Genomic DNA, 13,268 nt, shown 5'->3' on the forward strand with positions numbered 1-13,268 from the left:
GATGTAAATAAAATTTAAATTAAATTATAATTGTATATGAGAATTTTTTATATTGTTTTTTTCGTGACTCCGATTGTCCCATCTCTAATTCGTGCCGGTATCGATGCGAAAACTGGAATATTTTGCAAATCGGGACAAATAAATTGACGGAACAATAACCAGTGAGAATTTTTGTAAGCAAATCGTCGCAAGATGCCCGTCCTGCCGATTCCGCCACTTATGCAGGTGAGAATAGCCATCAAACTACGTCGTACGTCGGTTATTTCCTTACTAACGTTTGTGTTTTTCGCAAACAAAAGAACGCCGTGGAGCCGATGCAAGTGGATGCTCCGCCCAACGAGGACAACGAAAACAATGAGGAGCAGCAGATTGTGGTGGAGAACCCGAGCATCGACTTGGAGGTTTACGCCAATCAATATTCCGGGATCGTGCGTCTGCATCGCCTGATTTATGTGGCGGACGTTTGCCCAGTCTTGGCAGTGGAAGCCCTGAAGATGGCCATTACCTATGTCCAGAGCACCTACAACGTCAACCTATACCAGGTGCTGCACAAGCGCTTGGCCGATCTGAATGCCGGCAATGCACCAGCTCCGCCGGCTGTGGGAGATCAACCAGCGGCCGCTGCTGCTGCTGCTGTTCCCGGTGCTCCGGTCGCTGCTCCCTTGCCGGATATAGCCGCTCAGCCGGTGGCCCAGGCTCAGGGACAGGCTCAGCCCGCCGGCGAGAAGGATGCCTTTGCTTATGACGCCGTCTGGGTGGACACAAAGATGAAGAAAGCCGCTTTAAAGCTGGAGAAACTGGACTCTGATCTGAAGAACTACAAGTCCAATTCGATCAAGGAGAGCATTCGTCGTGGTCACGATGACCTGGCTGATCATTATCTAAGCTGCGGCGACCTCACCAACGCCTTAAAGTGCTACTCCCGGGCCAGGGACTACTGCACCAGTGGCAAGCATGTGGTTAACATGTGCCTCAACGTCATCAAGGTGTCCATATATCTGCAGAACTGGGCCCATGTCATGAGCTACATTTCCAAGGCGGAGAGCACACCCGATTTTGCCGAGGGCTCCAAGGAGGCAAATGCCCAGGTGCACACTCGCCTGGAGTGCGCCGCCGGACTGGCAGAGTTGCAGCAAAAGAAGTACAAGGTGGCAGCCAAGCATTTTCTTAACGCCAACTTTGATCACTGCGATTTCCCCGAGATGATCTCCACCAGTAATGTGGCTGTCTACGGTGGACTCTGCGCCTTGGCCACCTTCGATCGTCCGGAGCTTAAGCGCTTGGTCATTGCCTCCACATCGTTCAAACTGTTTTTGGAACTGGAGCCGCAGCTGCGGGATATTATATTCAAGTTCTACGAAAGCAAGTATGCCTCCTGCTTGACCCTGCTGGACGAGATCCGCGACAATCTGCTGGTGGACATGTATATAGCGCCCCATGTCACCGCTCTCTACACCAAGATACGCAATCGTGCGCTGATCCAGTACTTTAGTCCATATATGTCCGCGGACATGCACAAAATGGCCATGGCTTTCAATTCATCGGTTGGAGATCTGGAGAACGAGGTCATGCAGCTAATATTGGACGGGCAGATCCAGGCGCGCATCGATTCGCACAACAAGATTTTGTATGCCAAGGAGGCGGACCAGCGGAACAGCACCTTCGAGCGGGCCCTGATTATGGGCAAGCAGTATCAGCGTCATGCCAGGATGCTCATCCTTAGGGCTGCCATGCTCAAGAGCCACATCCATGTGAAGAGCATCTCGCGCGAGGGCGGTAGCAATCATGGCGCCGAGCTCTGCGTCTCCGCTGGATCCTCTACAACAGCACAGCTGGCCAGGATCTAATTTCGTGACCAAGGAATTTATGAAAATATGTCAGTTTTTGATGAAGATATAAAAATGATTGATATAGTTTATTGGTGGATTTGGATTTGTGTCACAAAGAAAGTCTTATCGCCTGGCATGATGATCCCGGCGCTCTCTCTCCCTCCTCCTATCTCGGCTGCCGGAACGAGAGCGATCTCTGGATCGAGACCGATCCCTGCGATTCCTCTGCTCATCCCTACGTCGATGGTGATGGTCCTCAGCATCCCTGGATTTATGTTGACTGCTTCTCTTGTCCTCTTTGTGATTACTTCTGCGATTGTCCTCACTATCCGAGGATGAGGAGGACGAAGATGATGAACTACTGTCGCCAACTGAAGATTTTCTGTCCTTTTTCCCTGATTTTTCGCTCTTGGATTTTCTTTTCTTGCCTTCCTTTTCATCTTTTTGCTTTTTGGACTTTTTCTTTGAAGATTTTTTGATGGCTTGATCGCCCTTACGCTTCATGCGCTCAATCTTCTCCAGCTTTTTCAGGAGCTTCAGTTTCTGCTTCTTGGACAGCGATTTAAGAAAGAGCAGCTCTGGGTTTTGGGTATGGGAGCTGGCTGCCTCCTCCTCGCCATCGCTGGGCACCAGTTGATGCTGCTGGCGGTTAGCGTGAATGCTCTGCAGCTCCATTGCTGAACGCTTCATCATGAAGCCATCCTCTTTCATCTGCTCTTCCAGGACGTTCTTGGACATTATGTCAGTGGCCTCGCTTTCCGCGTGTAATTTTCGGGCCTCGCTCATCGAGATGCTGTACATGCTGCACTCCTTGTCTGTGTTGATGTGGCCCCACTTGTGGCATTTGAGGCAGCGGACGTTGCGCACTTGGATGCCAAAGGGCTGGTCCCGAATCTCTGTGTCACCCTTGCAATATGATTCTCGAGGAGCATTGTACTTGCGCTGCCACTCGAACTTGTACTCCGGCTCATTGTCGTCCTTCTCGCGCTCCTTTCGCACTCCTGGCGGCGGCTCGTACATGAAGTTGACACTCAGCTTATCCTTGCTGTCCTTGCTGAGCATCGCCTTATTCTCGTGCAGATTTTGCTCCTTTTCATACTGATTGCGCAGCTCCTCTTGCTTCTTTTTGTAAGCCTCCGCCTGCTGCTCTGCCATCCATACCTGTAAGTAGATTCATATTGAAGATTCTTTCCAGGAAATGTCAATTTCATCAGAGGAATCACAACCGTACCCTTTTTAGATTGTCCCTGGAGGCGGGGTGAAAGAATTTCTTGCACATGTAGTTGTTGAATCCCTTGCCCATCTTGCTGCTGTGGTTATCAAACTATTACAACAAATTAAAATGATGTATTTAGATATTTAAAAATATTTTTCACAGCTGCGTTGTTTATTAAAAGAAAGCAGTGTTGTAAAATGGCGTTATCGAGAAAACTAGGGATGAGCACTGGGTCACGGCACATTTGTGTATACGATATATCGTTCGATATAAAATTAAATTAAATAGGCAAAATATAAGAAAATAAAGTTTAGGGCTACAAATACATAATATATTAATTTTTAATAAATATATATGTTATACCAGAAGGGAATTCTGACTTATTTTAACTATGCTTCTCCTAATTGATATAAAGTAAACACCCTATATTATGTTTATTTATTTTTCTATATTAACAATAAACATAAATCAACATTTATTTACATATATATTTTATATTTATATATTTTTTATGTGTTTCACACGTGACAACTATCGGACGGCTTTTGAGTTTTAACAGCACTGGCTTGCCGAGTTTCCAACGCTTACCAACACTTTATCTGCAAGAAGCGAGGCATAAACAAAAAGTCAGAATCTCGAAATTCATCTCAATTGAATTTAATTAATTAACCATGGACTGCGATGAATCCGATATGGTATACTGTCCGTACAACAAGGCGCACAAAATGCTGCGCAAGAAACTGCAGCAGCACATCATAAAGTGTCGTGAGCTCTACAAGGACACGGTAAATCTAATGGTCTGCCCTTTCAATAAGGCGCATTTGATCCCAGAACCAGAATACTATGTAAGTTATGCTATAAATATGAAGTACACGCCACCTAAAACCCAATTTTTCTATAGCCACACCTTAAAATCTGCGACGATCGCAAGATTATAGTCCAGTATCAGACCAGTGCAGCTGCCGTTTTGAGCGAAGACACCAAGCATGCCAAAATCGAGTGCGACGAGAACTGGGACGATGACGACACACCCGATTACAATCCTATGGCCTATTGCGCCACCGCCAACATTGTGAGGGAGCCCACTGGAATGTTCCCAGCGCAGCGAAAGGCATTCATTAAGGAGGAGAACAAACGCCAGTTAGGCGCAGACTACGAGGAGGAGCCGAGACCGGCGAAGGGCAAGAACCGCGAGGAGAATCGTCACGCTCCCTACAATTCCAACAAGCAGCGTTCAGGGCGCCGTTACTGAGAATAAGAACATTTGATCTTACAAATACCAAAGCCCTTTATGTGCCTTCTCATAGCTCATAGATACTTATGTATAAAAAAAAACCATCAACATGTGTCCAAATATAAACTCATCTTAATATAATATGTGTAAATTTACTTTTCCTAATCCCTGCTACTCCAAAATCTGAAAGCAGAACGCCTAAACCAGCCAAGCAATTTTAAAAGTATAATAGAGATACTGCCAGAAGAAATTTGACACTCTATTAGAATAAAAAATTAAGCCTTGGCAAAAGCCCACATTGAATTTCTAGCAACTTGTTTAAATAAATCTTTGAGAAAATAATCACTTCCTTAAAGACTTATTGTAATTTTACAAATTAATCTCTACTATTTTTCATCACAAATTTAAGTTGAGGCATTTAACATTTATGAAAGCATATGTAAACCAAGAAATATTTTCCACTAATTCATTTAATTAAGTTAAACTCTATTAAACAATGCACAAGATAATCAAGAAGTGTCAACAAAATAACCTGGAGCAAATATACATAAATCCACAGCCAGATCCAAGATAACACCATTGAAAACATTTGTAATACATATTTAAATGGAAACAAAACTTGGTCAATTATTGCGAAAAATCAACTGTTCTTTATTTTAAAGAATGGCGCCATTTTCACACGCGATTTTTTAGTTGTTTTTGTTTTTTACACTAATCGTTACGGTAAAAACAGTAAACAGTGACGTCACAGAGGCGATTGCGATCCAGACTGTTTGCCGGTAATTTACGCGGTCTCCATAGGCTGGGCAGCGGCGGTCTCCTCGGTGTACTTGCCCTTGTCCTTGCCGAGAGCAGCCAGACGTCCCTTGCCACGACGCTCCAGGATGGCCTTGCGGTCCTTGTCGAGCTTCAGCTTGACAATCAGCACCTTGCTGGGGTGGATGCCCACGTAGACGTTGGTGCCGTTGGCGTTCTCGCGCTGGATCTTCTCAATGTAGACGACGAACTTCTTGCGGTAGGACTGGACAACCTTGCCAACCTGGTTACCCTTGAAGTGGCCGCGGATTACCTGGACCTCATCGTCGCGGCGAATGGGCATGGAACGCACGTTGTACTTCTGGCGCAGCTCCTTGGACAGCGGGGCGGACATTAGCCGACGACGGATGTGGGAGGGAGCCTGGAAGTGGCGCTTGCGGTTCTTCCTGCGCGACGACGACACGAACTTGTTCAGTTTCATCTTGCTTGTGCTGCGGACTGTAAACAAAAAGGGTGCACGGCGTCAATTTCGGTTTCTCGGAAATTCGAAATAATTACGTTTTCGAGTCTGGCCATGTCTTCTGCCCCCTTTTTCACTGTTTATATTTAATAATATGAAGGGATGGCAGGCCAAAAACGAATTTAACCACGAAAACGCACTTACCGTCGTAAAAACAACGAAAAGAAAGAAATTTGACAGTTGGGTCGCGGTTAGCGATGGGAAAAAGCCGGAATGGGGCGATACTCGAAGCGATATTTGGGAGCTGTCATCGGCTGACTTTATGTGGTGATTTCTCCCTTATTTTATTATTATAAAATAATTTGGTTTGTTGGAAGTTTACTTTTTATGATTCTTGTTTGAAATTACTTTGGATTTTTCAGATTACATATTTTATTTTATTTTTAATTTTGCTTTAATTTTCCAAACCGATAAGTATCGATAACAATATTAATATGTCTTCTCACACAGCACATTTGTGAGGAACGTTTGGAATTTTTAAAAAAAGTGAAACTCGTGTTCCCACACACCGTTATTTACATTGATCTACTCTATTTCTTTTAATATTTAAATAACATTTAGTAATGCTTACTTATATATATTTTTTTTTTTAGGAATGGGGAAATACGAATATTATTAGGGTTTCTATATATTTTATTTTTTTGTATAAAAAGTATGCTTACAGAATTTTTAAAATTATAGAATCGATAACTAAACTGCTTTAAGCTTCGTAAAAAAACTTAAATTGGTGTGGTGAAAAGCTTGAGTTTGAAAATCTTCTTGCTCTTCGGTGATCGCGACTGCTGCTGGAGAATGGAGATTCATTCGCGTTTGAGCAACTGGTCGCCGTTGTGGTGTTGATCCGGTCCTAAAAACCTATGTGTAGTCCAGTTTGGCCACTTGATTAAATTAATATTTCCACCACACAATCAAGATGATGAACAGCCTGAAGAAACTGCCCGTGCGCATGGTAAGTGTATGCCACGCCCCCCAAAGAGACATTATGGCTTTAATTATATTAATTTGTGGTCTAATTTTTTTTTATATTTTTTGTGTTAAGCTGGCTAATGCGGCACGTCAGCAAAATGCAGCAATGTCCTCGGCGACCGGTCTTCCTCCCCCGCTCACCTTCCTCACCGACGACGAGAAGATGATGAAGGAGACTGGTGAGTTACCTTTTGAACTATATAGATCTCTGCAAGTTCTAGATATAACCCCAGAACGATAAGCGTGTTTTACTTGCTATTCGGAATTTTTATATATTTTTTATGGTGTTTAGTTAGTCTTGCTTGTTACGTAACTCCGAGCATCGCATATTGATGCTGCCCCTGTTGTTATTTACTATTTGTTTTCAATTCTCTATTATAAACTAGGATGCATTAATATAAAGAAGGTAAAATTATTTTTCGAGTATTTATTTTTCCTTTTTTCTGCTGATAAAGTGTGTTTAGTTAGGGGAACAGAGAGTGGAGGGGTAGTCTGCTTTGCCAGATAAGCACATTTTTATTTTGATAGTGGAAGTAAAATGTCATTTAATATCAGTCCCGGCAGGTTTGGAGGATTTTCTTGCTGATATTAATTTATATATTATTTTGGGGAAATTTTCTTTGTTACTTGTATATGATTTTCTTTATTGTTTGCCTTTATTTGATTTGACTTTATAGTGACCAAGAAGTTAATTGAATTAACTTGCCTGGTGGGTGCGCAAAAATTATATAATTTATGTTTTTTTTTTTGTCATACAGTATTTGACGTAGATCTGTTTTAAGGATACTGTTATCCTTTAAAAACTTACATTGGGAAGAGTAAAGTAATGAGTTATGTGTATTTATATAAATTATAATATTTTTATAGGTTAATGTTTATCCTTAATAGAGCGGCAAAATCTTAAAGTGAAAATATTTTTTTAACTAAAAATACAAACTGTGAAAAATTATAAGAAATTGTTTTAGTACAAATTTTCTAATTTGTTGCTGTAAAAAACAAAAAAAAATAAATAACTGTGACAAAAGTGAAATTGTGAAGAAAAATATTACTTAAAAATGCATTTTCTGCTGGCTGAATTTTTAAGGATATTTTATGTTCCTTAAAAGCTTTATAAATATTACTTTAATATGCTGCCAACCTGGCAAGTTCAAGGTCTAACCTTATCATTGGCTTTTTCTTAAGACCAAAATTTTTCCATTGCTCTAATTTATTTTTCTTCATTTTTAATTTATTATTAGGCAGTTTTTTAGACTACAAATAAAATGTTTAATAAAATAATTTCTCAAAAAAAGGGGGTGGGTGGCGTGTACACACACTTAGAAACGCTCGCTCACACACGTGGGCTAAAAATAGCTTTTCGCTGCTGCCGCTGCTCAACCACGATTTTCGTCGTTGCTTATGCTTGGCCGGCGTTGGCGTTCCTCGTTGAGCTGCCGGTAAAATCAAGGAAAAAAAACAGACCTTACCCAAAGCGCGAGTTCAAATATCAATAGAATCAGAAGCCTCTCTTCCTTTAAAAAAATTTCCCAGTCCTTAAAAAATGAATGAAACCCCATTTTAATACCCTTTCGATTTTTCACAAGTCAGTCAGCTGATCGGTTTTGGTTTTTCAACGTCAACCGGAAAGCGTTACACTTGTGATAGAGCATTAAATGCCACTGTTTCACGCCCCCCGCCCACCTGTGGTCACTGTTCTAGTGATCACGCCGGGCAACCGGGGGCGTGGCTCTTGGTGGCGCCCTTCCCTAGAGAGTTGAATTGGCTGAGCGAAAAGGACTCACCTCCTTATCGCCATCCAGCCAAGTCCTAGTTGGGAAGGTTACACTTTTTTACCCTAATTTTATCATATTTTTTATTTTCTCAAATAAATATTCCTTTCCAACTCATGATTTTACTCATATTTTGCCAAATAAATATTCCTTTGTCCCTCGCTTATCAAACATTAAGTTGGTCTCAATCTATATGGTTTCCTATATATGTATGGAAATATTCTCAGGTGCGAGTGTGTGGGTCTAAATGGTCCGATGGTTGCGTAATCTGAGCTGAATGCAAAGTGGCTAAGTGCATAAAGTTTAACTGGTTTTTTATATTTTTTTCCAAGTACTCTTAAGTACAAGTACAGTAAAGATTTTTAGATTTTACAAGAATTTTAAATTCAAATAACTAAAAATTTTTTAAGAACTGATACAGTTGTCTACAAAGAGTGCCAAAAACTGGTACAGCTGCCCACAAAATATTCCATAAACTAGTACAGTCAGCCCTCTTTTCAAAAGCTAATAAAATCGAAAAAAAAAAAAGTATAAAAATCCAGCTGGAATTTATTTTATAAAGAAAGGACTCTTTCTTTTTGCCAAAACTAGGACAAATAAATTGTTTTATTGTGTTCCTTGGGACACGTCACACCTGTTCAAAAAGTTCCATGTCCATCGCACATATGGTGAGGAAAACTAAATGAATATACAAACTAAGTAAATAATTTAAATACTTTCCATGATGAATGCAAGACATAGAACGAATGCAAAAAGCAGGAATAAGAGGTTGTGAGAAATTTAGTGGGTGTGCCAGTTGGTGGCCATTTAGACCGGCAACAAAACAAAATCAGGAAAAAATAAATGCTTAAAAAAGATCAATAATAAACGGTCTGCGAGAATAATAGAAATGAAAATAAAAAAAAGTGCTCAGAGAGCCCCACGCGATCAGAGAATACTGTGAGGAGAATCTGCTGATAAAAAGACACACGCTCCAACACCCACACATAGAATTTGTATCCAATATATACAACTAGTATATATGAACATGTTTATATAGAGACATACCCCAACTTATACAAACAGAACCCCCCATAGCGAACACATCAGGCCCCTTAGAAGAAAAAAAGGCAGAACAGAGTAGAAAATAAATAAAAAAAAGCTTTAGACTCGTTTTATGACCGATTTGTAGTTAAGAAAACGTGCAGTTAAAAGTTTTTTGAAGCTTTCTAAAAACTTTAGTTAAAGCTTTTACTTAAAGATCATTATGTTGTTTTTACTAAGAGAACTTTTTATGATCTTGAAAAAAGCTTTATACTTTTAATAATTTATTAATTTAACTTTCTAATAATTCTAATAATAAAAAAATATTAAAAAAAATATATTTAATTTACCAATTTCAGTTGCCAAACTGGCTCAGGATCAGATCCAGCCCCTGGTCAAGAAAATGGACTTTGAGCACAAGTTCGATCCCTCCGTGGTTAAGGCCGTCTTCGAGAATGGCCTGATGGGCATTGAGATCGACACCGAGCTGGGCGGCAGTGGCTGCAACTTCATGACCAACATCATTGTGGTTGAGGAGCTGTCCAAGATCGATCCCGCCGTGGCTGCCTTTGTGGATATCCACAACACTCTGGTCAACTCGCTGATGATCAAGTTCGGCAATGCTGAGCAGAAGGCCAAGTATCTGCCCAAGTTGGCCCAGGAGTATGCTGGTAGCTTTGCCCTCACTGAGCCCGGTGCAGGTTCGGATGCCTTCTCCCTGAAGACGGTGGCCAAGAAGGATGGTAACCATTACGTGATCAATGGCACCAAGATGTGGATCTCCAACTCTGATGTGGCTGGAGTCTTCCTGGTCTTTGCCAATGCCAAGCCAGAAGATGTAAGTAGCATAGAATATTTGAGACTTTAAAAATTTTTTCAATAGCTGAAGGTCATTTTTAAAAACTTCTATTATTTTTCTGAGCCTAGTTTTCACTTTTTCACAACACCTTATCGATCTTATAATATTTTCCATAGCTAATCTTTATTTGTGTTTAAATAATTGCCACCTTATCGCTATCAGATCAAAGTTCAATCCATAGATTGTTAATTAAAGAAGTGGGCACATGTTTTTTTATAGCATTTAAATCTAGAACAAGGAATATTACTTTTTTCATTTTTCCTATTCCAAAACTAATTATAGATATTTTCTAAAATTTATTCCAGAAATACCGCGGCATCACCACCTTCATTGTGGATCGCGAGACCCCCGGTCTGATTGTGAACAAGCCTGAGGATAAGCTGGGCATCCGGGCCTCTGGCACCTGCATGCTCACCTTTGACAATGTCCGCGTGCCCGAGGAGAATATCCTGGGAACCTTCGGTCATGGCTACAAGTATGCAGCTGGCTTCCTGAACGAAGGCCGCATCGGCATTGCCGCTCAGATGGTGGGCCTGGCTCAGGGTACCTTTGATGCCACCATCCCGTATCTGCTGGAGCGCAAGCAATTCGGCGATGCCATCTATAACTTCCAGTCGATGCAGCACCAGATCGCCACCGTGGCCACCGAGATCGAGGCTGCCCGCCTGATGACCTACAATGCCGCCCGTCTGCAGGAGCAGGGTGTGCCCTTCCAGAAGGAGGCGGCCATGGCTAAGTACTATGCCTCCGAGGTGGCCCAGAGAGCGGCAATCAAGTGCGTCGACTGGATGGGAGGCGTGGGCTTCACCCGCGATTTCCCCCAGGAGAAGTACTACCGTGACGTGAAGATTGGAGCCATCTATGAGGGCACCACCAACATGCAGCTGAGCACCATTGCCAAGTGCATCAAGAAGGATTACTCGGGCTAGGAATAATAATCCCCCCCCCCCAACGAATCCAAGTCCCCCACACAAGCTGAGATATCGTACGTCAGATACGTCAAGTGCATTTATGTGTGAGAGCCGCTGGAAAAATTTGAACGATCGTTTGGTCGTCCATTAAAGGTTCTCTCCGTGTTACCTTAGCATTTACTACATAGTTCTTTCTGTTATATCGTATCAAATACAATTTTAAATATATATATATAAATATACTTTGAATATAATTTAATCAATGGGCATTGCCATCGGTCGTGGTGAAGGCGGCCAGCATTATGTTTACAACTGTGATCATGAAAACTCCCATCACAAGAAGATCATTCATTCTCTCGTAGCTTTGGCTCTGGGTTCTCTTCAGGCGTCTCTGGTGGGTAGGTTTTATATATCAGATGATCCAATTTTTAATTCGTACTTTTTCTTACCTTAAATATCAGCATTATTCCAACTAGAAGCTGTAGCACCAGAGAAAGTATCACCATAATCATGCTGTATATGTAAGTAGAGGCCTTGTCGTTGTAGGTTATCAAAAATCTTAACTGATTTGCATTGGCGGAGAGTAAAGCTATATCCATAAGACCTGCAGGAAAGTATTAATAGATTATAGGTCAAAATAATATATTTTAATTGATATTTCCACCTTCAGCCACATTTTTGTTTGTGGCATAACTATTTCCTCCTGAAAGTTGGCTGGAACATTTCTTCTTTGCATTCTTGGATTTCTGCAAATCACTGGGGCTTTTCAGTGCCATGTTCTCCACTGGCTTATCCTCCTCTTCTCCATGTATCTCCACTTCCAAATCACTTCCTAAGTCACAGCATGGTCCACTAGTGGTACTTGCAAAGCTTCCCTCGGAGCTGGGGGAATCCTCCAAAGATATTTTCACCTCACGGCTGTCCATAGTTCGAGTGTTCACCAAACAATAAGCACTTAAAGTATTCTTCTTTCAAAGAATGCAAAAAGCTTTTCATGTTTTTAAGTAAACATTTAAACTTTTGCGGTTTGCGGTTGACAAAATCCGATAAATAAAAAAGAAAGGAATGACACTGACCCCACTGGACAAGGCAGCCCCTTTGAAAAAACTGGGGCAACAGCTGACCCGAAAAGTATCTACCGGTTGAACAACCCACTAAATCCAGTCGCCTCAAAGTATGCTTCATGAAAATTTAAGAGATACGCTTCAAGTGTTGTGTGTAGAATGAATTTTAAAATTCAAATTTTGAAGAATTTTCACTCAGTTTTGATTGATTATGCCCTCGAAACCCCTTTTACTTTACGCTCTTTATGGGAAGTCATAAAAAAGCTACAAGACCTGAATAAACAGGATCCACACAAACCCACACAAACTCTTGAACATATCTCTGAGAAACGCAAGCACAATTTGCAGTCACTTTTAGCTGATTCACCTAATTACATGTATCCAACTTTTCTTTGCTCCTCCCTCATTCTATATTTAAAGGACTTTTAAAAAAACATCGACAGTTAAATCGAGTTAACCTTTTACAAGTAATTATAGATTCTTCGACAATAAAATTTTTAACTTGACAGACAGCTGTCGTTGTGGACATAAATAATATGGCAGTCTTTTGCTCCTTCAAAAGGACGAGGGCTACTTGTAAAGTTATGTTATCTGTGTTCGACAAAGATATTGCAAAATATTTTAAGTCTATTTAAAATTCAAAAAATAAGTATGAAATTAAAATGTAGGGTTTTAGTTAATTGCAAAATAATATTTTAATTTTGTTTAAAAACAAGTTAGTGGTTTATAATTATTGTTTTTGAGATATTACTTAGTTAAATCAAAATAAGAATTGCCAAATTCAAGGATAATAATAAGGTAACAGGGACAGAAATAATATCTAATATAAAGAAAATATGTATAATATATAAGAAATAAATGCTAAAATGATTTATTCATTTATTAAAAATACCTTAAAGTGGGTTGAAATGTATAGATCCTTTAATAGTATTGTGTCTACCCTCGCAAAACATGTCGCATTGCAGGACCTTATGGAGCAAGTGCGTCACGCGAGGCAAACAACTTGTCCCCTCTCACACTCACCCTCTTTCCCCTATTGCTCCTGACCATAAAAAGTCAGCCGTTTGTCTGCCGCTTCCCTGGCACCTCCTTCCCCCTTGAACCGATAGAAGAACAACCAA

At 40.9% G+C, this 13,268-nt stretch overlaps 6 protein-coding genes across 6 annotated transcripts; 3 read left to right on the forward strand and 3 right to left on the reverse strand.

Moving 5' to 3' along the window:
- The first annotated feature begins 65 nt into the window (after positions 1 to 65).
- On the forward strand, positions 66 to 1,918 carry CSN1b (COP9 signalosome subunit 1b). The gene is made up of 2 exons (XM_017182133.3): positions 66 to 225; positions 300 to 1,918. Exons 1-2 carry the CDS (start codon positions 193 to 195, stop codon positions 1,845 to 1,847), a joined length of 1,581 nt encoding a protein of 526 aa, XP_017037622.1. The 5' UTR covers positions 66 to 192; the 3' UTR covers positions 1,848 to 1,918.
- LOC108085512 (corepressor interacting with RBPJ 1) lies at positions 1,882 to 3,244 on the reverse strand. Its single transcript, XM_017182135.3, has 2 exons — positions 3,061 to 3,244; positions 1,882 to 2,990 (listed from the first exon to the last, which is right to left on the reverse strand). Exons 1-2 carry the CDS (start codon positions 3,130 to 3,132, stop codon positions 1,953 to 1,955), a joined length of 1,110 nt encoding a protein of 369 aa, XP_017037624.1. The 5' UTR covers positions 3,133 to 3,244; the 3' UTR covers positions 1,882 to 1,952.
- A 391-nt stretch (positions 3,245 to 3,635) lies between these two features.
- Positions 3,636 to 4,420, forward strand: arx (asterix). The gene is made up of 2 exons (XM_017182137.3): positions 3,636 to 3,890; positions 3,947 to 4,420. The coding sequence occupies exons 1-2, from the start codon at positions 3,717 to 3,719 to the stop codon at positions 4,295 to 4,297; spliced, it is 525 nt and encodes a 174-aa protein (XP_017037626.1). The 5' UTR covers positions 3,636 to 3,716; the 3' UTR covers positions 4,298 to 4,420.
- Positions 4,421 to 4,906: 486 nt separating this feature from the next.
- RpL26 (ribosomal protein L26) lies at positions 4,907 to 5,720 on the reverse strand. The gene is made up of 2 exons (XM_017182138.3): positions 5,700 to 5,720; positions 4,907 to 5,533 (listed from the first exon to the last, which is right to left on the reverse strand). The coding sequence occupies exon 2, from the start codon at positions 5,514 to 5,516 to the stop codon at positions 5,064 to 5,066; it is 453 nt and encodes a 150-aa protein (XP_017037627.1). The 5' UTR covers positions 5,517 to 5,533; positions 5,700 to 5,720; the 3' UTR covers positions 4,907 to 5,063.
- Positions 5,721 to 6,344: 624 nt separating this feature from the next.
- On the forward strand, positions 6,345 to 11,325 carry LOC108085511 (short/branched chain specific acyl-CoA dehydrogenase, mitochondrial). Its single transcript, XM_017182134.3, has 4 exons — positions 6,345 to 6,504; positions 6,595 to 6,700; positions 9,673 to 10,151; positions 10,478 to 11,325. Exons 1-4 carry the CDS (start codon positions 6,469 to 6,471, stop codon positions 11,099 to 11,101), a joined length of 1,245 nt encoding a protein of 414 aa, XP_017037623.1. The 5' UTR covers positions 6,345 to 6,468; the 3' UTR covers positions 11,102 to 11,325.
- A 17-nt stretch (positions 11,326 to 11,342) lies between these two features.
- NijB (Ninjurin B) lies at positions 11,343 to 12,017 on the reverse strand. Its single transcript, XM_017182131.2, has 3 exons — positions 11,748 to 12,017; positions 11,533 to 11,687; positions 11,343 to 11,474 (listed from the first exon to the last, which is right to left on the reverse strand). Exons 1-3 carry the CDS (start codon positions 12,007 to 12,009, stop codon positions 11,343 to 11,345), a joined length of 549 nt encoding a protein of 182 aa, XP_017037620.1. The 5' UTR covers positions 12,010 to 12,017.
- Between the last annotated feature and the right edge of the window lie 1,251 nt (positions 12,018 to 13,268).

Source organism: Drosophila kikkawai, chromosome 3L (genome assembly GCF_030179895.1).
Source record: "Drosophila kikkawai strain 14028-0561.14 chromosome 3L, DkikHiC1v2, whole genome shotgun sequence".
NCBI classification, from domain to species: Eukaryota; Metazoa; Arthropoda; class Insecta; order Diptera; family Drosophilidae; genus Drosophila; species Drosophila kikkawai.